Genomic DNA, 23473 nt, shown 5'->3' with positions numbered 1-23473 from the left:
GCCAGATTAGATTTGTGGGCAAGCCATATCTGGGCAATTTTCCACTTTGATGGGTAGATGCCAATAGCTGCACTGTAACAGCTTGGTTGGAGTTGTGGGTAATGCTGAAGCACAGGTCTTCAGCACTACAGCAGGGATGTTGTCGGCACCCATAGCCTTTGCTGTATCCAGTGCATTCAGCTATTTCGCAATATCACTTTGGAGTGAATCAAATTGGCTGAAGGCTAGCATCTGTGATGGTGGAGACCTCAGGAGGAGGCCAAGATGGATCATCCAATCTGCACTTCAGCTTTCCCTTTGTAATCACATGCTGGGTTCCACCTTAGTTGAGGATGAGGATGTTCATGGAGCCTCCTCCTCTGCTAGCCTTGGTTCAGATGGTAGCTCTCTCTCACCTCTTGAATCAGAAGGTTGTGGTTTTAATGGCCGCTCCAGAGATTTGAGCACAAAAATCTAGGTTGACACAAGTGCTTTGTTAGCTTTGGATGATGCCATTTAGCACCTCCTTATATTTATTTTTACCCTTTCCATTATCTCTACTCCCCTCTCCTCTACTTTGATATTAACTTCACCCTCTTCCTTTGAGAAGACAAATGCAGAGTACTCCTTCAGTATGCCCTTTGCCTCCACAAGATTTTCTTTATTATCCCTAAGCAGCCCCACCTCTGCTTGAAGTCTCATGCACACAACCTCAGGCAATGCAAGTTCAACCCTCAAGAAGCTTGGAAAAATGAATGGTCCTCACAAGAAGTCAAGAAAAAAACACCTCATGAAAGACCTGCCACAGAAGATCCCTGGTTTCAACCTCCCATGAAGCTCATGGGCATCCCTAAACCACATCCATACAAACTGGCAGATGAGGATACCTGATGCACAACTGGAAAATTAAAAGCTTTCCTGTATGCGACTGTGGTCACCAAGAACCAACCATGGAGCACTTAACAACTCAATGCTCAACTCATAAATACAAAGGAGCTATTACAGCAATACAGACCGCCACTCCTGATATAATACCCTGGCTTGACCATCTTGATGTAAAATTATAGTTCTTGCTCTACACCCAGCCATACAAAGGGAGAAACCCCACCATTCCTTTAACTATCCTTTTACTTTTTATATGTTTAAATAAGATTTTTGATTTCCCTTTTCTCATACTCTCTCTTTGATCAATAGAAAAGGTTAAATGAACAGAAGGTCAGAAACCCAGCACTAGGGATTAGAACAATGTGTTTCTTTTAAATTTGTTAACTGATGTAGCTTATATCCAGCATTCAAGAAAGAAACAAGCTTGAAACAATCATAATAAGGACAAGTATTTCAAAGAAAAAAGATGGTGAGCACTGCAACTTCTAATAATTACAAATGTGTTTGTTCCTTGTTTTGCAGTAATACTTCGTGATGTGATTAATAGCAGAACCAAGGCTTTCTCACAGATGAAATAGGATCATGAGACAAGATACATGCTCGGGTAAAGAAGGAATCCAGAAATTTGTGCTTTGCAGTTTGCTAATCAGTTCTGCTTTGCTTAATAAACTATCAGTCTGTGATGAAAATGACAGTGCAACATGTTGATGGTTGGTATTTGTTTCATATCTTCATGTTCTGATTTCTTCTCTACTGACTGGCAAGCATTTTATTTGATGCCCTAAAACTTGAGCTTTTTTTTAAATTGATTTTGGAATTGGAAGATTAATAGAAATATTTCTTGCTGACCAGTCCAATTTTCAAAAAAATAGTACTTTAAAATGTTCTTGAAGAGACAGTTTTGTGTTGGGTTGCAATGTTTGTTGTTGTGAATGTAAAACAGATGTATCAAAAATGGATTTCTGACAAATGCCCTGTGAGAGATTTTTTTTGTAATGCACAGTGCCACTAGATGTCGTCCTTGTTTAATTCTTAAGATATGTTTAAATGAAAAAATTCCCACATGATCTCCTGAATTGGCTGCAGGTATTTCTTCTTTGTTTTGCCTCTCAGTAGATTGCCTGGATAGGGATTGGGTCTGTATGTACATGTCACACTACATGTGGAACACTCAGTTATGCTTTTAATTTTTGTAGGTATCAGTTCTGGAAATTAGCTAGTGTACCATCGGTCTATTTTCAAAGATCTTTCTTTCTTTGTCAAATTTTACTAGCCAGCTGTTTGTCTGTCATAACAAAAGCAGAAACAGAAATTCCTGGAAAAACTCAGCAGGTCTGGTAGCATCGGCGGAGAAGAGTACAGTTGATGTTTCGAGTCCTCATGACCCTTCAACAGAACTAAGTAAAATTAGGAAAGGGGTGAAATATAAGCTGGTTTAAGGAGGGGGGGGGTGGGGGGCGAGGTTTGTTGGGACAAGCAGCCAGTGATAGATGGAGATAACCAAAAGCTGTCACAGACAAAAGAACAAAGAGGTGTTGAAGGTGGTGATATCTAAAGGAATGTGCTAATTAAGAGTATAAGACAGGACAGATAAGGTACAGATAGCTCTAGTGGGGGTGGGGGAATACTAAAAGGTAGAAATAAACAATGGTGGAAATACATTTAAAAATAATGGAAACAGGTGGGAAAAGAAAAAATCTATATAAATTATTGGAAAAAACAAAAAGGAGGGGAAAGAAATGGGAAGGGGGTGGGGAAGGAGGAGAGAGTTCAAGATCTAAAATTGTTGAACTCAATATTCAGTCCAGAAGGCTGTAAAGTGCCTAGTCGGAAGATGAGGTGCTGTTCCTCCAGTTTGCGTTGAGCTTCACTGGAATAATGCAGCAAGCCAAGGACAGACATGTGGGCAAGAGAGCAGAGTGGAGTGTTGAAATGGCAAGCGACAGGGAGGTCTGGGTCATGCTTGTGGACCATTCTGCCCCTTTCATGTTATATTATATTTCACCCCTTTCCTAATTTTACTTAGTTCTGTCGAAGGGTCATGAGGACTCGAAACGTCAACTGTACTCTTCTCCGCCGATGCTGCCAGACCTGCTGAGTTTTTCCAGGTATTTCTGTTTCTGTTTTTGTTTTGGATTTCCAGCATCCGCAGTTTTTTGTTTTTATCTATATGTTTGTCTGTCATACCTAGTAACCACTTTAGTAACTTTTCTCACACTTCTAAACAAATTTAGGAAATATCTTCCTGCCTATATCCGGTGAATTGCTTTTCAGAATGGCTAACCCAGGGGCAGTCAGGCCGCATCTAAAAATTTCTGCCATTGAACATTAATTTATCTGTAATAACAAAAACAGAATTACCTGGAAAAACTCAGCAGGTCTGGCAGCATCGGTGGAGAAGAAAAGAGTCGACGTTTCGGATCCACCCGAAACGTCGACTCTTTTCTTCTCCACCGATGCTGCCAGACCTGCTGAGTTTTTCCTGGCAATTCTGTTTTTGTTTTGGATTTCCAGCATCCGCAGTAGTTTTTTGAATTTATCTGTAATGTTTATTGGATATACATCAGATCTGATTTCCTGGTCAAACAACTACACAGCGTTTGATATTGAATGAGCTGAAAACTAATGTATGCATTTGGTGCCATTATAAATGAACCTATAACTTCAGGGAGCTGAAGACTTTGTTCTAATACAGCCAAAATACAAGCGATTTCCCACCAAATAATGAGCCCATGTTTTTCTGATTGTCTTTCTAAGCCCCTTGAGATTTTTTTCTACATTAAAGGTGTTAATAGTTAACACTTCTCTTGCTTCAGGTTCTGTCATTCTTTCCTTTAAAATCTGCTGTTATAGTCCCTCTCCTTAATAAAAAAAAACAAACCTTGACCACTCCATTCTTGCGAACTACCACCCCATCACCAAAGCCCTGGAACATGTGTTCACCTCTCAAATTCATACCCTGAACTTCATATTTGAATCCCTCTGTTACAATCAGGTGAGGAGGGGCAGAATGGCTCCCCTCTTTTCCCACGCTTTGTTTGACCATAACAAGGTTTTTATGAAAGGATGTCCTTGCCAAATCAGTGAGTGCTTAACTGTTTAAGTGCTGTGATTGTAAAAGACACACACAGACTGGGTTCCTTGAAAGTTTTTAAAATAAAAGAGAATAGTATTAACACCCAATTTAAATAAAATAATAAAGACACTCTCACTCTCTCTCACACACACAATCACACTCAGACTCACACAGACACGCATTCAGAAGTGCGCACATACACACACATACACACACACATGCATGTTACAAAATGGAAGGATGGATTTAGCAGTTTTTAAAATATCAAAAAATATCAGTTCTGTATGGATTTGGTAAATCTAAGCCTTGGATGGTTTCAGTCTGGGCCCAGAGGTCTTTTCAAATTCTCCGACAGGACAATTCAAAGATGTTGACAGATGGTTTCTATTTGATCTCAGGAGTCAGCAGCTGCTGGGTTGATTCTCAAAACACTGCCTGTGGCTTGTGGATAGGCACGAGCTTGCAGCCTACCTGGGAGAGAAATAATACCCACTCAGGGTCCTGCTTCTTGTGTTCCTGGCCTGGAGAAAAACAGTTTTTTAAAACACAAAAGTGGGGTAGATGGCTCATCAAATGATTCCCTCTCACCAACTGACCAGTTACCTAAACATGGTCATAGCAAGTTGATTCCAGGTTTAGACATAATTAGATTATGGCAAGACGAGTTTCTTTCTCAGCCAGGGCCCATTGTTCAAAGTGATTGTGTCTAATGTTTTTTTTCCCCCACCCAGTTAAAAACACAGGTGCTGTCTAGATGTTTTGTGAATGGGTCTAGAAATGTGGTCATTCACATTCCTCTAAGGTGATTGTCTTTGATAAGTTCTTCTAGGCAGCCTATTTTTAATGGCCCTGGAATTTGTAAGGGACAATTATCCAAATGTTCAGACATCTTAGAAGTGGCTGCTTTACATCACTGAAACACTTTTGTTCAGTCTTTTAAAACACAGCCTGTGGTTTCAGCCCAATAAATAAATAGGCATTTTTGATATAAAACATGTGTTTTAGAACACCCTCCAATCAGGTTCCCGCCCATGCCACAGTACTGAAATTACTCTCCTCAAAGACATAAATGTAAACCTATTTAACTGTGACAAAGGCAGACTATCCCTTCTCATCCCTCTCAACCTATCTGCAGCCTTTAACGCAGTTGATCACACCATCTTCTCCAACACCTCCCCACTATCATCCAGCTGGTGGGACTGCACTCACCTGGTTCCCTTCTTGGCTATCTAACTGTGGCCAGAGAATTGCCATGATTGGCTTCACTTCCCATTCCAGCAATTACCTCTGGTATCCCCACAGGATTTATCTTTAGTTTCCTCCTATTTCTCAACTACATGTTGCCCTTCTGCGGCATCATCCGAAAATGCAACATCAGTTTCTGTTTGTCTGACATCCAGTACTAATATTGGGACGACTGAAGCCATTGTTTTCGGTCCCCTTCACCAAATTTGCTCCCGTTTCACAGCCATTGCGTAAAATGACGTGCGGTGACATCGGGTGTGCGTCCCTATATCACCGCGCTTCATTCTGGTCTTTCGTTCAGCGGGTGCGCACCGGAGTCGGCTGCGCGCCCGCCGAACTGTCAAAGGCCTGTTAAGGCCATTAATAAACCAATTAACTAAATCGACAGGGCTGCCCGTCCAACCTTAAGGTTGGCGGGCAGGCGAAGAGCCCAAGCGGCCTTCGCATTTTTCATGAAACTCATCCGTGGCGGGATGAGGTTTCATGAAGGGTTTATTGAATTAGTAACTCTTCTTTAAACATTTCATAAACATGTCCCAGCTCATGTGACAATGTCACATGAGGCGACATGTGTAAATGATTTTTAACTCTCTTTATTTTGAAGTTTCAAATTGAACTTAATCTCCCTGAGGCAGTTCCATGCCTCAGGGAGATTTCTGCGTTCTTTCGCACACAGGCCCCGACTCTCCCTCCTCCCCCCACCCATACAGGTAGCGCTGAGTGCTACCGGGTGCGTGTCATGCTGGGCGGGCCTGAATTGGCCCACCCACATAAAATGGCAGCACGCAGCCAATCATAGGTGGCAATAGGCTCCATGCCCGTTCCCGACCGGCCTGCCCGTTCCCTCTCCCTGACAACTGTCTTAGACAGAACCAGATTACACAATCTGTGTGTCATATTCAACTCTGAGAGCAACTTTCAATCACACATTTGTGGCATCACTGTCACCGTCCATTTCCATCTGAATAGCATCGCCCATCTCCACCCTGCCTCAGCTCTTCTACTATTGAAACCTACATCCATGCCTTTGTTACCTCCGGAATTGACTATTCTAATATACTCCTAGTCAGTCTCCCACATCCTACCCTAAGATCATCCAAAATTCTGCTGCCCGTGTCCTAACTCACACCAAGTCCTGATCTGCACTTGCTCCCGGTTAAGCAATGCGTTCTCATCCTTGTTTTCAAATCCCTCCAGTCCCTGGCTCCACTTGATCTCTTTAATATCCTCCAGCTGTACTATCCTCTGAGATAACTGTGCTCCTTTAATTCCCTCCCTAATCCTCTCTTCCTTTTAAGACACCCCTTAAAACCTACTTCCATGACCAAGATTTTGGTCCTCTGCCCTAATGTCTCCTTAAATGGCGCAGCATCATATTTTGTTTTATAATGCCTCTGTGAAGCACCTTGAGATGATTCATTATGTTAAATGTGCTATTTAAATACAAGCTGTTATGTAAATGTAAGCTCTATGCACAGAGAGTGAAAAACATTATTGGAAGTGATGAAATGTCAAAAAACTAATATCTGTTCATTTGTAGTTTGAGAAGTAAGAAAATAGTGCAGTACCTCTAAATGAGAAACTAAAATTTAAGCACAAATTATGTTCAGTGCCAATCAAGCTTCTGTGATCTTTTATGTTAAAGACAATCGCGTTAGAAATGGGCCCTGCCCAAAAAATTGGCCAGGTGCCTAACATGAACTAATCACCATTGAGAGTTTCCACTAGTTGTGTTCATTTGTAAGCCTTCAAGGAGACTCTTAAAATTTAAGCTAAGGATATTAATCGACATGTTTTAAAAGTGTTTGAATGTATTTTTAATTTATTAAGAAACTGACCACTGTGCCCCAATATAAATAACAAATGATAAAAGCAAAATACTGCAGATGCTGGAAATATGAAACAAAAACAAAAATTGCTGGAAAAACTCAGCAGGTCTGACAGCATCTGTAGAGAGAAAAACAGAGTTAACATTTTGAGTCCATGTGATTCTTCTTCAGGACTAAAGAGAAATAGAGATGTGGTGAAATATATACTGTTTAAGCGGGGGTGGAGCAGGTGAAGCTGGATAGAAGACCAGTGATAGGTGGAGGCAAATGAGAGATTGCACAAGATGCCATAAACAAAAAGTCGAAGGGGTGTTGATAGTGGTGATACTGACTAAAGGAGGTGCTAATGGTGACATTAAAGCCAAGATTTCCCAGGCAGGGGGCGGGGCCCGCTTGCCGACGCGTAAAATGATGCGGGATGACATCGGGTGGAACTCCCAGCGTCACCCCACCGCATTTCAATTTTCAGGTGGGTGGGGGCTCAGCAGAATCAGCTGTGCGCCCACCGACCTGTCAATGGCCAATTGAGGCCATTGAAAAAGTAATTAATGGACTTGCCCATCCAACCTTAAGGGTGGTGGGCAGGCCAGGAACCCTGGCAGGCATTGGAAAAAGCATGAAACCTCATCCACGGGCGGGATGAGGTTTCATATAGGTTTTTAAATTTTAAATAAAAGTGTTAATGAAAGTGATGGACATGTCCCAACTCATGTGACAGTGTCACATGAAGGGACATATCAGGGGAATTTCTTTTTCTATTGTTAACATTTTTAAAATTGGCGCTGATCTCCCTGAGACAGCTCTTAGCACTCTCAGTTTAGGGATTTCCCCCCCACCACCCGCACAGGGAACGCATAGCGCTTCCTTGTGGATGTCACACTGAGCGGGCCTTAATTGGCCCGCGCATGTAAAATGGTGGCGCGCCCGTGATCGAGGGTGCCAATTTGGAGATGTGCCTCCACGCACCTGCTCCTAAACTCCCCCCCCACCCCCACCAACAGGTGGAAAATTGTGCCCTAAGAGTAGAAAGCAGGATGAGCAAGTGACAGATAGCCATAGTGGGGGTGGGGTGGAGGGAGGGGACGGAGTGGGAAAAAAGATGGAGATAGGCTAAAAGGTGGAGATAAAACAATGAATGGAAATAAATTTTTAAAATAATAATAGAAATAGGTGGCATAAATATATATATATATATAAATTAAAAAATAAATATTGAAAAAAGGGGATCAAAAAGAGGTGAGGATGGACAAGAGAGTTCATGATCTGAAGTTGTTGCACTCAATGTTAAGTCCGGAAGGCTGTAAAGTCCCTAATCGGAAGATGAGGTGCTGTTCCTCCAGTTTGCGTTGAGCTTCACTGGAACATTGCAGCAGGCCAAGGACGGACATGTGGGCATGAAAGCAGGGCGGTGTGTTGAAATGGCAAGCAACAGGAAGGTCTTAATCATGCTTGCGGACAGACCTAAGGTGTTTCGCAAAGCGGTCACCCAGTCTGTGTTTGGCCTCGCCAATGTAGAGGAGACCGCATTGGGAGCAGCGAATGCAGTAGACCAAATTGAGGGAAGTGCAAGTGAAGCGCTGCTTCACTTGAAAGGAGTGTTTGGGTCCTTGGATGTTGAGGAGGGAGGAGTAAAGGGGCAGGTGTTGCATCTTCTGTGATTGCATGGGAAGGTGCCGTGAGAGGGGGTTGAGGTGTAGGGCAGTGATGGAGGAGTGGACTAGGGTGCCCCAGAGGGAATGGTCCCTACGGAATGCCGACAAGGGGGGCGAAGGGAAGATGTTATTAGTGGTGGCATCATGCTGGAGTTGGCAGAAATGGCGGAGGATAATCCTTTGAATGCGGACGCTGGTGGGGTGAAAAGTGAGGACATGGGGGGACCCTATCATCGTTCTGGGAAGGAGAGGAAGCTGTGAGGGCAGAGGTGCAGGAGATGGGTCGGACACAGTCGAGGGCCCTGTCAACTAACGTGGGTGGGAAACCTCGGTTAAGGAGAAAGGAAGACATGTCAGAAGCACTGTTTTGGAAAGTGGCATCACCAGAACAGATGCGACGGAGGCGAAGGAACTGAGAGAATGGGTTGGAGTCCTTACAGGAAGCAAGGTGTGAGGAGCTGTAGTCAAGGTAGCTGTGGGAGTCGGTGGCCTCTTAATGAATATTGGTGGACAGACTGTCCATAAATAACAAATGGGTTCCGTGTATCTTTTTTAGAACATATTTTCAATGTCATAGATTGTGGTGTACAGGACAATCCCATTTTTTGGTGGCAAAAATCATGCTTTTCAGCTACAAAATGCTTTACTCGCATTAGTGGCCTGCCTCAATTTTTGATCCCAGAAATGCATGTTTTGCTTCCCTTATACTGTAAGTCTGTGATGGGATCAAGCAGGTGATACAAGTTGTGTTGCAAAGATGATGTGCAGATTTTTAAGACACGCCCACACAGAGCAGATCGTGCATGGCATGGCAAATGACAATCAGATAAGGATCCTCCAGCAAAACAAATGAAGTATAAAGATGCTTTCAAGCTAAAAGTCATAACATTTGCTAACTCTCAAATAACTGCAAGGGAATTCGGTGTTAGTGAAAACTGGTGTGAGAATGGAAGAAAAAGGAACCTGTCCTGAAGAAGATACCCAAGAGTAAATGCACCATCAAAACAGGAACTAGCCACTGTCCTGATCGTGAGAAGCATGTATTGGAATGATTTTTGACAATCGTCCGACTGGGTTATAATGTCACCAGAAATGCAATACATATATAGGCACTTAAGTGGACCAAACCAAACCCCAAGTCTGGCAAAGGTATCAGAGCAACAGCTAATTTGTGTCACCACTTTGTGAATGAAGCAACCTGATGTTGCAGCAGAAGACGAAAATTGCACAGTGACTACCAAAAGACCTCAATGCCAAAATTACCGGTTTCCAGTGGTTCATCATAAGAAAGCAGCTAAAAAATGAGTACCCATTAAGTCACATTGGTAACATGGATGAAACACCCATGAATTGTCTGAACTCCACAAACTGTGGGGTTGAATTTTCCCCCCGTTGGGGGGGGTTTGTGCAGGGGCCGGCGGGAGGGAGCATGAACCCAATCAGCGCCCCCGATTGGGTGTGTGCCGCCATTTTATGTGGGTGGGCGGGCGGGCTGAGCTCTCCCTGTGCAGGCGGGGGGGATTCCCTGAGTCCAGGCCTGCGCTCTTCCGCGCACACGTGCAAAAGAGTGCAGAAATCTCCTCAGGGAGATTTGTTTAAGGTTCAAACATTTAAATAAAAAATTGAAAATATTTTAAGACATGCCCCCTCATGTGACAGTGTTACATGAACTGGGACATATCAAGGAACATTAATTTAAAAATGTATTTAATTTATGAACACTTCATGAAAGTTCATCCCACGTGTGGATGAAGTTCCATGAAAAATGCGAAGGCTGGGCTCTTCGCCTGCCTGCCAACCTTAAGGTTGGACGGGCAGCTCATTTAATTGATTGAATTAATTTTAAGCAGGGCTTAATAGGCCTTTGACAGTTCGGCGGGCGCACAGCCAAGTGGGCTGTGTGCCTGCCGAACTGAAAATCTAAATGACACACGAATTATATGTTAAAATACAGCCCAATTGCTCTGGTGCTTACCAGATTTTGCATTTGGTGATATGTAAGTGAAGTTGAAGTTGGAAAAGAACAATTCTCAAAATGGATGCAGTTTGCGCTCAGATCAACAATTTTCACCCAAAGTAGAAACTCTACCACTGAATAGTTTTCTTAAACTTGTACAAGCAGTGTGAAGCAGGTCTTTGGTATATTTTTCTTACAGTGAATGAACAATAGCTTTATTTTAATCATTAGAAGAACAGAGAGCATGTTAAGCTTTCCTTCCATGTTGAGTGAGTTGCCTCTACCGCTTTCCAACAAGATTATTAAGCCTGTGCCCACATATCACAGAATCACACAGTGCAGAAGAGGCCCTTCGGCCCAAGGAGTCTGCACTGACACATGAGAAACACCTGACCTACCTACCTAACCCCACTTACCAGCACTTGGCCCAAAGCCTTGAATGTTATGACGTGCCAAGTGCTCATCCAGGTACTTTTTAAAGGATGTGAGGCAACCCGCCTCCACCACCCTCCCAGGCAGCGCATTCCAAACCGTCATCACCCTCTGGGTAAATAAGTTTTTTTCACATCGCCCCTAAACCTCCTGCCCCTCACCTTGAACTTATGCCCCCTTGTGACTGACCCTTCAACTAAGGGTAACAGCTGCTCCCTATCCACCCTGTCCATGTCCCTCATAATCTTGTACACCTCGCTCAGGTCGCCCCTCAGTCTTCTCTGCTCGAATGAAAACAACCCAGGTCTATCCAACTTCTCTGCATAACTTAAATGTTTCATCCCAGGCAACATCCTGGTGAATCTCCTCTGCACCCCCTCCAGTGCAATCACATCCTTCCTATAATGTGGCGACCAGAACTGCGCACAGTACTCCAACTGTGGCCTCACCAAGGTTCTATACAACTCCAACATGGCCTCCCTACTTTTGTAATCTATGCCTCGATTGATTAAGGCAAGTGTCCCATATGCCTTTTTCACCACCCCACTAACATGCCCCTCTGCCTTCAGAGATCTATGGACACACACGCCAAGGTCCCTTTGTTCCTCAGAACTTCCTAGTGCCATGCCGTTCATTGAATACTTCCTTGTCAAATTACTCCTCCCAATGTGTATCACCTCACATTTTTCAGGGTTAAATTCAATATGCCACTTATCTGCCCATTTGACCATCCAGTCTATATCTTCCTGTAACCCAAGACACTCAACCTCACTGTTAACCACCCGGCCAATCTTTATGTCATCCGCAAACTTACTAATCCTACCCCCCACATAGTCATCTATGTCATTTATATAAATAACAAATAATAGGGGACCCAGCACAGATCCCTGTGGTACGCCACTGGACACTGGCTTCCAGTCAATAAAGCATCCTTCTGTCATCACCCTCTGTCTCCTACAACTAAGCCAATTTTGAATCCACCTTATCAAATTACCCTGTATCCAATGTGCATTTGCCTTTTTTAAAAGTCTCCCATGTGGGACCTTGTCAAAGGCATTGCTGTAATCCATATAAACTACATCAACTACACTACCCTCATCTGCACACCTGGTCACCTCCTCAAAAAATTCAATCAAATTTGTTAGGCATGACCATCCTCTGACAAAGCCATGCTGACTATCCCTGACCAAACCTTGCCTCTCCAAGTGGAGATAGATTCTCTCCTTCAGAATTTTCTCCAATAGTTTCCCTACCATTGACATGATACTCACTGGCCTGTAGTTCCCTGGCTGATCTCTACAACCCTTCTTAAATAGCGGAACCACATTAGCTATTTTCCAGTCCTCTGGCACCTCCCCCATGGACAGAGAGGAATTAAAAATTTGGGTCAGAACCCCTGCGATCTCCTCCCTTGCCTCCCTCAGCAGTCTGGGACACAAATCATCCGGACCTGGAGATTTGTCTACGTTTAAGCCTGCCAACACCTCCAATACGTTGTCACACTCTGTATCAATTTGCTCAAGAACCTTGCAGTCTCTCCCCAAGTTCGACACCTTCATCCTCATTCTCTTGGGTGAAGACGGATGTGAAATATTCGTTCAACACTCTACTGATGTCCTCTGGATCCACCCATAGATTGCCCCCTTTGTCCCTAATGGGCCCTACTCTTTCCCTGGTTATCCTCTTCCCATTGTTATACTTATAGAATATCTTGGGATTTTCCCTACTTTTACCAGCCAGAGCTTTCTCATATCCCCTCTTTGCTCTCCTAATTGCTTTCTTAAGCTCCACTCTGCACTTTCTGTACCCCACTAATGCCTCCGCTGATTTGCTTCCCTTGTACCTGCTAAAAGCCTCTCTTTTCCTTCTCATCGTATCCTGAATATCTCTGGTTATCCATGGTTCTCTGGGCTTGTTACTCCTTCCTATCACCCTAGAGGGAACATGTTGAGCCTGTACCCTCCCCATTTCTTTTTTGAACGCCCCCCCACTGCTCCTCTGTAGATTTCCCCACAAGTTGCTGTTCCCAGTCTACCTTGGCCAGATCCTGCCTTATTTTACTAAAATTTGCTCTCCCCCAATCCAAAACATTTTTTTTGCAACTTGTCTATTTCTTTGTCCATAACAAGTTTAAATTGTACCATGTTGTAGTCGCTATCACTAAAATGCTCCCCTACCACCACCTCAGCCACCCCAGAACTAGGTCCAGCACTGCGCCGTCCCTTGTTGTATCCTCTACATATTGACCTAAAATGTTCTCCTGTGCACATTTCAAGAAATCCACTCCATCCATGCCCTTAACATTATGTCTATCCCAATTAATGTTGGGAAAGTTGAAATCACCTAATATAATTACCCTATTGTTATTGATTTTACACACCTCCGCAAATTGTGGACATATTTGCTCCTCAACTTCCCGCTGACCATCTGGGGTCTATAATAAACACCTAACAATGTGGCTGCCCCTTTTTTATTCCTAAGCTCTAGCCACAAAGCTTCATTCGATGCCCCCTCCAAGATATCATCTCTCCTTACTGCAGTAACTGACTCCTTAACTAATAACGCAATGCCTCCTCCTCTTTTACCCCTCCCCTGTCTCACCTGAAGATTCTATATCCCGGAATGTTGAGCTGCCAATTCTGCCCCTCCCTCAACCATGTCTCAGTGATGGCTACTATATCACAATTCCATGTGTCAATCCTCACCCTTAACTCATCCATTTTACCTGTAATACTCCTGGCATTAAAGTAGAGGCCATCCAGCCTTGCCATACTCCCTTGAAATGTAATGCAGCTGTACTCCCTCTGACTTGATTGTTTTACTGTATTATGATGTGCCCCTATTCTGCTAACATTCTGTGTCCCCTCCCCCTGCCAAATTAGTTGAAACTCCTCCCAAGAGCACTAGCAAACCCACCCACAAGGCTGTTAGTCCCGCTCTGGATCAGATGTCGACTTGTACAGGTCCCACCTTCCCCAGAAACGGTCCCAGTGATCCAGGCATCTTAAACCCTCCCTCCTGCACCAGCTCTTAAGCCACGTATTCATCTGCGCTATTCTCCTATTTCTGAGCTCGCTAGCACGTGGTACTGGGAGTAATCCAGAGATTACAACCCAAGAGGTCTTGCTTTTTAGTCTACTGCCTAACTCCCTTAATTCTTGATGCAAGACCTCATCCCTCTTTCTACCTGTGTCATTGGTACCAAAATGTACCATGACCTCTGCCTTATCACCCTCCCCCTTCAGGATGCCCTGCAGCCGTTCAGTGACATAGATGGACATTGTTTCTCAAATGAGTTAGCTCCGCACCTCACTCAATCTAAATTCAGAAGATTGGAATATCCCTTAAACTCTGCTAATATTGAAAAGAGGAGAAGAAATTGAATTTTGCCTTCTGCCATTCAGAAATGAAGAAGTGAGTGCAGTACCGCTTTAGTAAAATGTTTTAATTCATCTGCTTTGTGATGGTGCATCCAACCATGGCAGTCAGAAGGGAGCAATCCCTTTAGTAATGTTACCTCTCAAATTCTGCTAGTGTCAGTATGAGTGTCAAGACACATCAAACCCTTCTGTCTGGCATTAACACCCAGGAAGTAAACTTCATTTATTATTCCTATTTTAAGACAGTGAAAATCTTGCCTGTTTCCAAGTGATTTGCCAAATATTGCTCCAGTTTTTATGACTCCTTTTCTTGGTTCACCCTAAATTATTATAAAGCCAAGTGTTCACATACTGAATGGCAAATCTAAGATTGAAGCCCTTCTCCCTCTTTGCTCATTGATAAGATTAACTCCTTTCAGCAAATCTTCCTACCTGAATTTCTGCCGGGTTATATTATCCGATGCTTCATGGAGCCAGTGAAGCATCAAAAAATGTAAACAATGAAATTTCTTCCCCACTTCCCAACATTAGCGAAGAGTTTAAGGGATACTCCAATCTTCTGAATTTAGATCGAGTGAGGTGTGGAGCTGACTCATCTGAGAAACAATTGTAAACGATTTGAACACATTCACATCAAACTGCACTGCTCTGTCTCCTGAAGGGCGAAAGAAACAGACATTGAAACTGTTTTTTAGACACTTAGGGCATTCTAAGCGGTGATAAAAGTTTCAGAAATGGACAGGAAGGATGATTATGCCAAAACAAAATGGGTAAGCTTGGTAAACATAGATAGAAACTAAAGAATAAGGTGGCTAGCTGGTAGATTTTGGCAGCAAAGAGAATAAGGAAGAAAAATAGTGCATGCCATGATTTTATTGATGGCTTTAGTGATTTAAAAAGTGTTGCAGTGAAAAAAACTCTTCATATTTCAGTTGTATTCTTTTATTAGGTAGAGCACCATGATTCAATTTACTCAGCCCATTGTGCTGTTGCTCAAAATTATCAATTATCAAATGACTTTTTCAGCAGCCCTTTCCTATTTTGAACCAAAAACAGAAAATGCTGGTAAAACTCAGCAGGTCTGACAGCATCTGTGGAGAGAGAAACAGCATTGACGTTTCGAGTTCAGATACCCTTTGAAGAGTCACACAGACTCAAAACATCAACTCTGTTTCTCTCCCCACAGATGCTGTCTTACCTGCTGGGGTTTTCCAGCATTTTCTGTTTTTGGTTCAGCTTTCCAGCATCTGCAGTATTTTGCTTTTTTTGATGTGGTCCAAATAGGGGGCCATTTGACACCACTATTGGAGGCAGGGTGGGCCTTGGGCATAATAAAATTTATGATATGATCATGTCACCCATTGTTGTTCTGGCTTTTAATTGGTTAAAATGATTCTGTTCACAATTCTTTTGGAAAAAAAATGTTTTTTAAAATTTCTCCCATATCTAAAATGGACAATGAGAGCCAAAAACTAAGAAGGTAAGGAAACATTGTTTAGCTGCACAGCTTAAAAAGTGTTTAGAAAAAGTTTAAAATTAAAATTTTAAAATTAGGTCAGCTAGAAAATAGCATGTGAGATATGAGGCTGAACTGACAGGGCTAGCAGAACTAAAGCGGGTATTTTAACCCACCATGCCCAATATGAATGCAGCAGAAGGACTTGCCACTCCATTCCAATGGGAATCCCATTGGCACCACCTTAACTGCTGTAACATGCATGTACTTATGATATATATTTTTAAATGTTTGAAAAGCACATTTTCCAAAGAAAAACTTTTAAAAATCTGTGCTCAGAAATGGGATGTGTGGACAGACAAATTGGTAACTTTCTGTGTTGGTTCCAAAACCTTGAACTGCTTATCTCGATATAGATCACAAAAGACGCTGTTCAATGAATGCTCTGCAAGTGTAAACGAGATCCTCCACTTGCTGGTCTGCTTTCAGAACAAAGACAACGAGCTGATAAGGACCTTAATGAAAAGCTAAAAAAGAACTTCATGTGGCAGAAAGGTTGTTTGAATGGCCAATACCTAATATGGAAGCAAGATTCATCAGTTTGGGAGCAGCCATCTTTGGGTTTCATACTATAAGAAAATACTGGAAGCTGCCTAAAGAGAGAACCATCTTGAACATCATGAGAGACACCTTGAAACAGAAACTGCTTCTCAACAGGGAGAGATCGAGGAAGGTTTCCAGAAACAGCTATCGGACTGCTGTGCTAATCAGGATACCAAGAGCCAGCAACTAAAAGTGAAAACAGGAGCCTTCGCTCACTCCCAGGGCCTGTTTTGCTTGTTGAGTCCATCTCGAAAGGCAAACTCCAACTCTGTTACTACAGAAGCCATCATAGCTGCTAAACCAAACCTCAAGTTTCAACCCCTTCACTTCGGCAAGAAGGAATTCAAGCAATGGGCCTGTAACGATATCTCACAAGGACTGATTTGAAATCTTTAAGTATCTTTTATCTGTATTTTAACCTTTTTATCTGTATTTTTATTAATAACTTCATCACTTTTTCTTCAGTAACTTCCAGCAGTAGTTTTGTAATAAACTAACCCATTTTGTTTAAGGCTTAAGTCTTGGCTGCTGGGTTTTTTAATTTAACCAATCATAAATTAAAAGGGGGCTACATACTCTCATACAAATTCTTAGCTCACAGACCACTTTAGGGAAATACCTTTTACGTGGTCATGACGCTGCTCATTGCAGTGAGGTGACTGAGTTTGCTGAAATTAGGCAGCTAGGAGCCTTTCAAATTTTGCAAACTGGTGCCCTATTAGATCAATAAGACACCACCTGGGCTTGAGTGTGGAAGCCATCACAGCTTTTCCACCAGGTGAACACAGGTCGGCATTTGCTTAAAGCACAAGGTAAGTGGAGAGCTTTCCTTTGTGTCACCGGGAGGAGCAGGAATACTTTTTGGCTAGCGCCTCAAAAAAGAGTTGAAGCTCCCCTGCCCCAATGTCTAGGCCCCTCGCTTCGTCCCTTTCGTCTTATTGTGATACCCTTCCAAAACTCCCTTTCTTCGCTTGCTTGCTAGTGAGCCTACCTTTAGTGCTAGGAATTACATACTATGGATCTCAAACTTAAGCCTGCAAGTGTATTTGCTCTCACTCCATGAGCTAAATGGCCTCATTCTGTGTCATTACGAATCTGATTCCACATTGTCTGACCAAATATGCTGGGAATTAAAATCAGTTCAAGTGTTTCTGTGCCTTTAATTAAAATAGGCCAGGATTTTTAGGATGGCGGGGTTTCCTGTCCCGCCATCAAAAGAGTTGGTGGGGAACACATCACTGCCGATACTGCCTGCCCCACAGCCATTTCATGCTCCAGTGAGTGCTAATTGGCAGCAGGCAGGGCTTCCGCCCCTCACTCAAGAGGAGGTCCCGCCTTAGAGACTATCGGCCATTCAGATTGGCTGACAGCTCTCTCCCTGTAGCCCCAGAAGATACAGTGAACAGGACTGGGACTGCATGCAGTGCTGGAGCCTACATCCCGGGATAACAGGGACAAGTAAATTTTGGGGATATCAGGGTGGGACCGGGTGGTAGACAATAGGGGATTGGGGGAGAGGCCAGTGGGGAGGGAGGTCCATGGACCTTAAGGGGGGAACCCAAAGTTAAAAGGGAGCTTCTAATGGAGGCACACCGCCCCACCCCCACCCCCCCCAGGCCTAAACCAGATTATTTTCAGGCGCTGTGGCTCAGTTCATAGCACCCTCGCCTTTGAATCAGAGGGTTGTGGGTTCATGTCCCACTCCCGGAAACCAAGAACTGTGATTGTGCTTGAAAGAGTTGCAATCTGTGACTGTTGATAACTCGAAAGAATTTTTGGCCTCGGGAGCCAAGGTAAATCGTGGGAAGAGCGAGGCCACGTTCTTTGGGAACTGGGCTGACCGATCCTTTGTCCCCTTCACTGTCAGGGCTGACGGCCTGAAGGTGCTGGGGATATGGTTTGGAGGGACCGGGGCATGCGTTAGAAACTGGAAGGAGCGAGTGGCTATGGTGAAAAGGAAACTGGGCATGTGGGAGCGACGCTCCCTCTCCATTGCGGGTAAGAACCTGGTCATCAGGTGTGAGGTACTCTCGCTGTTGCTGTACGTGGCGCAGGTCTGGCCCATTCCACACTCCTGCGCGATGGCGATCACTCGAGCCATCTTCCGCTTTATCTGGAGGTCGAAAATGGATCGTGTCTGCAGGGACGCGATGTACAAGCCTCTAGATAAAGGGGGAAAAAACGTGCCCAACATCGCCCTCATACTGATGGCCACCTTTGTGTGTGGCTGCATCAAGCGGTGCGTAGACCCTCAGTACGCAAACACCAAGTGTCACTACGTGCTGAGGTTCTACCTGTCCCCGGTGTTGCGAAGGATGGGTCTGGCCACGCTGCCGCGGAACGCTCCAAGTAGTTGGACCGTGCCGTACCACCTGTCCCTGGTGGAAAAATTTATGCAGAAAAACACCTTTGACCACAAGTCCATCAGGCAGTGGTCAGCACGTAACGTCCTAGAGGCCCTGAGGGATAAGGAGAGGGTGGACCCTGTGGGATGGTTCCCCGAGCAGACTGTCAAAGTCATTTGGCAGAATGCCTCATCGCCAGAACTTTCCAACAAGCACCAAGACGTAGCTTGGCTGGTGGTGAGAAAGGCCCTCCCCGTCAGATCCTTCCTACACGCCAGGAGTCTCACCCCCTCTGCACGATGCCCTCGAGGAGGCTGTGGTGGGGAAGAGACCGTTGTTCACCTCCTTGTGGATTGTGCCTTTGCAAAGAAAGTCTGGAGAGAGATGCAGTGGTTGCTGTCGAGGTTCATCCCGAGCAGTTCTGTGACACAGGACTCTGTGCTCTACGGGCTGTTCCCAGGGACACACACCGAGACAAACATCGACTGCAGCTGGAGGATCATCAACTCGGTGAAAGACGCGCTTTGGTCTGCCCGAAACTTGTTGGTCTTCCAGCACAAAGAGTTGTCCCCGACCGATTGTTGCGGACTGGCACAATCCAAAGTCCAGGACTACGTGCTGAGGGACGCACTAAAGCTTGGGGCAGCTGCCGCAAAGGCGCAATGGGGAAGGGTCGCTGTCTAAGACCTTTCTACCACAGCGCACCGAGAGACTGGGAACTGTTTAGAGCCCCTCGGGCGGTACAGATCAAAATGAAAGGCTGTAAATGATTGTAATATTGTTTGTGCTGATGCACCTGGTGATACATTTTGTAGGAGTTTGACCTGGATTGTACCCTTGTAATGTTGTTTTTGAAATGGTTTTGAATGTGATTGAAGATTTTTTATGAATAAAGTATATTTTTACAAAAAAAAAAAAAAAAAAATTTTCAGGCTTCCCCATACCTGGGAACTCTTCCCACCAGCCTAAAGGTTGAGGCCCTTAAGTAGTCAATAAATGGCATCAATTGGGCCAAGTGTAGACGGCCTGTCCGAGGCCTCACCCACCCCAGAGTAAAATTGCTGAGAGGTCACGGTGGGCAGTAGCCTGCGGGAAGCCCATTCTGGGCTATTTCACGCTGAAACCCCCCCCACCGCCCCCCCCACCCCCCCTCAACCCACCACAAACCTGAGAGAGACTAAAATTCAGGCCGATGTGTGTTTAGGTATCTATTTTGTGCTTTATTACAGCAATGTGACACTTCACATTCAAGTAGTTGTATTAATGCTTATTCTAATCCCACAGTGTGAGAGCTGAAAATTCACCACAACATCTGGTTCTTAGCTGTTGGAATTCCTGGAACCTACTGGCTACCTTAAGAATTAAAGTGGAAAAGAAATTGAATTACTATTTTGCAAAATTGTGTACAGTTTTGAAATATGCAATTGCTGAAATTTAAACTTTGTTCGTTAATTCAATGTTCTTGTTAATAATCAGGATACACAGTGATCTATTTGTCAGCCATAAATCCTATTTGTCAGGTATAAATCCTGACTTGTTTGTTCATCCAGTCAGGCTTGTATGATCATGTAAAAAGATGCAATATCTAATTGCTAAATTCCCAATTTACTCACACATCCTATAGTGCTGACTTTCCTCTCAATTATGGCTTGAAGTACAGTAACTGTTATGGTATTTGAGAGCCATCTGACCCTTTCATATAACAAGGAATAATTGAAAGTTGATTTGTTTCAATTCTTTGCTTTACTTATGTGCTATTTCTCTTCTACAGTTTTTGTTGCTTATAATCTGCTTGTTAATCATGTTTTTTTTTTCATTTTACTTTTAAAGCAATTATTTTAACATTTCAATGAACTGTTAGCTCAACCAGAACAAGGCTAAAGTACAAATATTTTTATTTATGACCTTTATCTTTAGATATGAGGAGCATTTGATAAATCACCACATTTCATGAACAGGAATTCAGGATTGGATTATGTCCTTCAGTCATGTTGCCAGAATCTTCTCAATACTAAAGCAACTCTGTAATGAAGCAGTTACCAGCACAGGCAGTTAGCACCAGCAGACTCCTGTATTCAGATCTAAGAAAGCAGAACAGCTGTACCTGAGCTTGAAGCCTGTACTTGCTGACCATTTTAAAAGGAAACTTTTAATTGAGGTAGAAATGAAACTCCAATCCAACACAACATTAAGACATGGAACCTGCTACATGAAAATCATGAGCAAGTAACCCAGTCTGGGCTATGCTGCCAGAAAGAGTGGAGTGGAGAACAATGCACGATCTCAACACCAATGTTGTAGATTAGTTTGGTGCATTAATGGCAGTGACAAAATTCATTGTTTACTCTGGTTGGGGAACGGGCCCAGAGGAGGCACTCAGCCAGTTCCTCTTCTACATCTTTCATGTGTTTTGTGTTTGACCTTGCGCTTCTGATCCAGTGCAATCATATCAGCCGACATAACTTGATGTATAAGCAGTGTTGTTTCAGGAGCTCTTGAAGGCTTCTTTTAAAGGATCCAATCTGCAACACACAGGCCTTTATACATTGTTGCTGTTTGTTTGTAACTAGAAGGTCTAATTTCTACTCTTACTCTTAAATCCAATGTAACATTCTTTCTGGAATCTACTCAGTTTCCATGATTTAATATGAAAATTGCTTGTCAGATATTGATTTTATATAATGGGTGCCATATTGCCAATAAAATGCTGCAGTTAAATGTAAAAAAAACAGGAAGAAGCTCAAGCCAGTACTGAAATTAAATAGAAAATTCTATTTCCATTGATTTTAATGTTGCATTTATACACAATGTCAGAAGTATAAATCATCTTGTCCCACTAAAAGCTCTCAATAATGCTCTCCTTATAACCATTTTTGTATAAATGAAATAAAAACAGAAAATGCTGGAAAAACTCAGCAGGCCTGGCAGCATCTGTGGCGAGAGAAACGGAGTTAACGTTTCGAGCCCATATGACTCTTCTTCAGACCTGTTCTCATTTTCTCTCTGCACTTCCTGTTTTTAGTTTGGATTTCCAGCATAAGACCATCAGACATTGGAGCAGAAATTAAGCCATTCGGCCCATCGATCTGCTCCGCCATTCAATCATGGCTGATAAGTTTCTCAACCCCATTCTCCCGCCTTCTCCCCGTAACCTTTGATCCCCTTACCAATCAAGAACTTATTTATCTCGGTCTTAAATACACTCAATGACATGGCCTCCACAGCCTTCTGTGGCAATGAATTCCATAGATTCACCATTCTCTGGTTAAAGAAGTTTCTCCTCATCTCTGTTCTAAAAGGTCTTCCCTTTACTCTGAGGCTGTGCCCTCGGGTCCTAGTCTCTCCTACTAATGGAAACATCTTCCCCACGTCCACTCTATCCAGGCCATTCAGTATTCTGTAAGTTTCAATCAGATCCCCCCCCTCATCCTTCTAAACTCCATCGAGTATAGACCCAGAGTCCTCAAACGTTCCTCATATGTTAAGCCTTTCACTCCTGGGATCATTCTCGTGAATCTCCTCTGGACCCTCTCCAGGGCCAGAACATCCTTCCTGAGATACGGGGCCCAAAATTGCTCACAATATTCTACATGTGATCTGACCAGAGCCTTATAAAGCCTCAGTAGCACATCCCTGTTTTTATATTCTAGTCCTCTCGAAATAAATGCCAACATTGCATTTGCCTTCCTAACTACCAACTCAACCTGCAAGTTAACCTTAAGAGAATCCTGGACTAGGACTCCCAAGTCCCTTTGCACTCCAGCATCCGCAGTATTTTGCTTTTACTTGTATAAATGAAACTGCCTTGTTGCAAACCTTAGTGTATGTATTCAACCTTAGCTTTATAAACAAATTTTTATTTCTTATTTTCTAGGAACAACAAATAAACAAGTATCCTGGATGGGGGCAGAATGGAAAGTGCGTTAATATCCATCATATGTTGAATAATATCTTTAAAATTGAACTCTTCAAATTCCAGCATCTCCTGAATTTTTGCAAAAGATACCAATGGCACATTGACTTGAACAAGTAAATCCTACATTTGTAAATAAGTTAGTAGTGTTGAGGTTCCAAACAGTAAACATGATCGAAAGATAATGCATTATTAAACTGTGCAAACATATAATCAATAAACTTAAAATAAACCTGTTTTTCAAATGAAGCAATAGAGTAGTTTGTCCTTAATCTCACTTTGTATTGAAGTATAAGTGCTTTCACCCTATGAACCATATTTATTATTTATGCAATTTATCCCTTTTTTTGTTTTCCCTTCTGTGGTTTGACATTACAGCTGTTCTGGCTTTATAGTTGGAAAAAGTTTCCAATGTGTGAGCTGTGAACTTTGATAAGACTTCTGGTCATGTGTTGGCACAAGGCATTGCTACAGTAAGGGCAGATGTGGCTACTGCATGCTGCTTACCCTTCAAGTGGTGAGGAGTGCATGAACCCACAGAAGACTGAATAGAATTCTTGAGCTGAGAGTTGAAAAGCTGCTGAAATTCATAACCGTGAGCAGGAAGCTGAATTTTGAAGCCACACCCTATACCATTACTGCCCTCCACTCTTCTTCTGAATATTTTATCAAAATATGCATCTAACCTGTTAATGATCCTGACAAACTAGTTTTTTCATGT

General features: G+C 43.2%; 1 protein-coding gene across 1 annotated transcript in view; it reads left to right on the top strand.

Annotated features, from left to right (window-relative positions):
* Nucleotides 1-23001, top strand: part of rsph3 (radial spoke head 3) — a 90891-nt gene extending 67890 nt beyond the window's left edge. Inside the window, exons 8-9 of the mRNA XM_078556837.1 lie at nucleotides 1387-1468; nucleotides 22714-23001. Coding sequence (XP_078412963.1) covers nucleotides 1387-1442 — 56 coding nt within the window. The 3' untranslated portion in view covers nucleotides 1443-1468; nucleotides 22714-23001. The remainder of the gene's footprint in view (nucleotides 1-1386; nucleotides 1469-22713) is intronic.
* The last annotated feature ends 472 nt before the right edge of the window (nucleotides 23002-23473 follow it).

Source organism: Cetorhinus maximus, chromosome 14, assembly GCF_964194155.1.
Source record: "Cetorhinus maximus chromosome 14, sCetMax3.hap1.1, whole genome shotgun sequence".
Taxonomy (NCBI): Eukaryota; Metazoa; Chordata; class Chondrichthyes; order Lamniformes; family Cetorhinidae; genus Cetorhinus; species Cetorhinus maximus.
The sequence above is the reverse complement of the archived record's forward strand: the minus strand, read 5'-3'. Positions and strand labels throughout refer to the sequence as shown.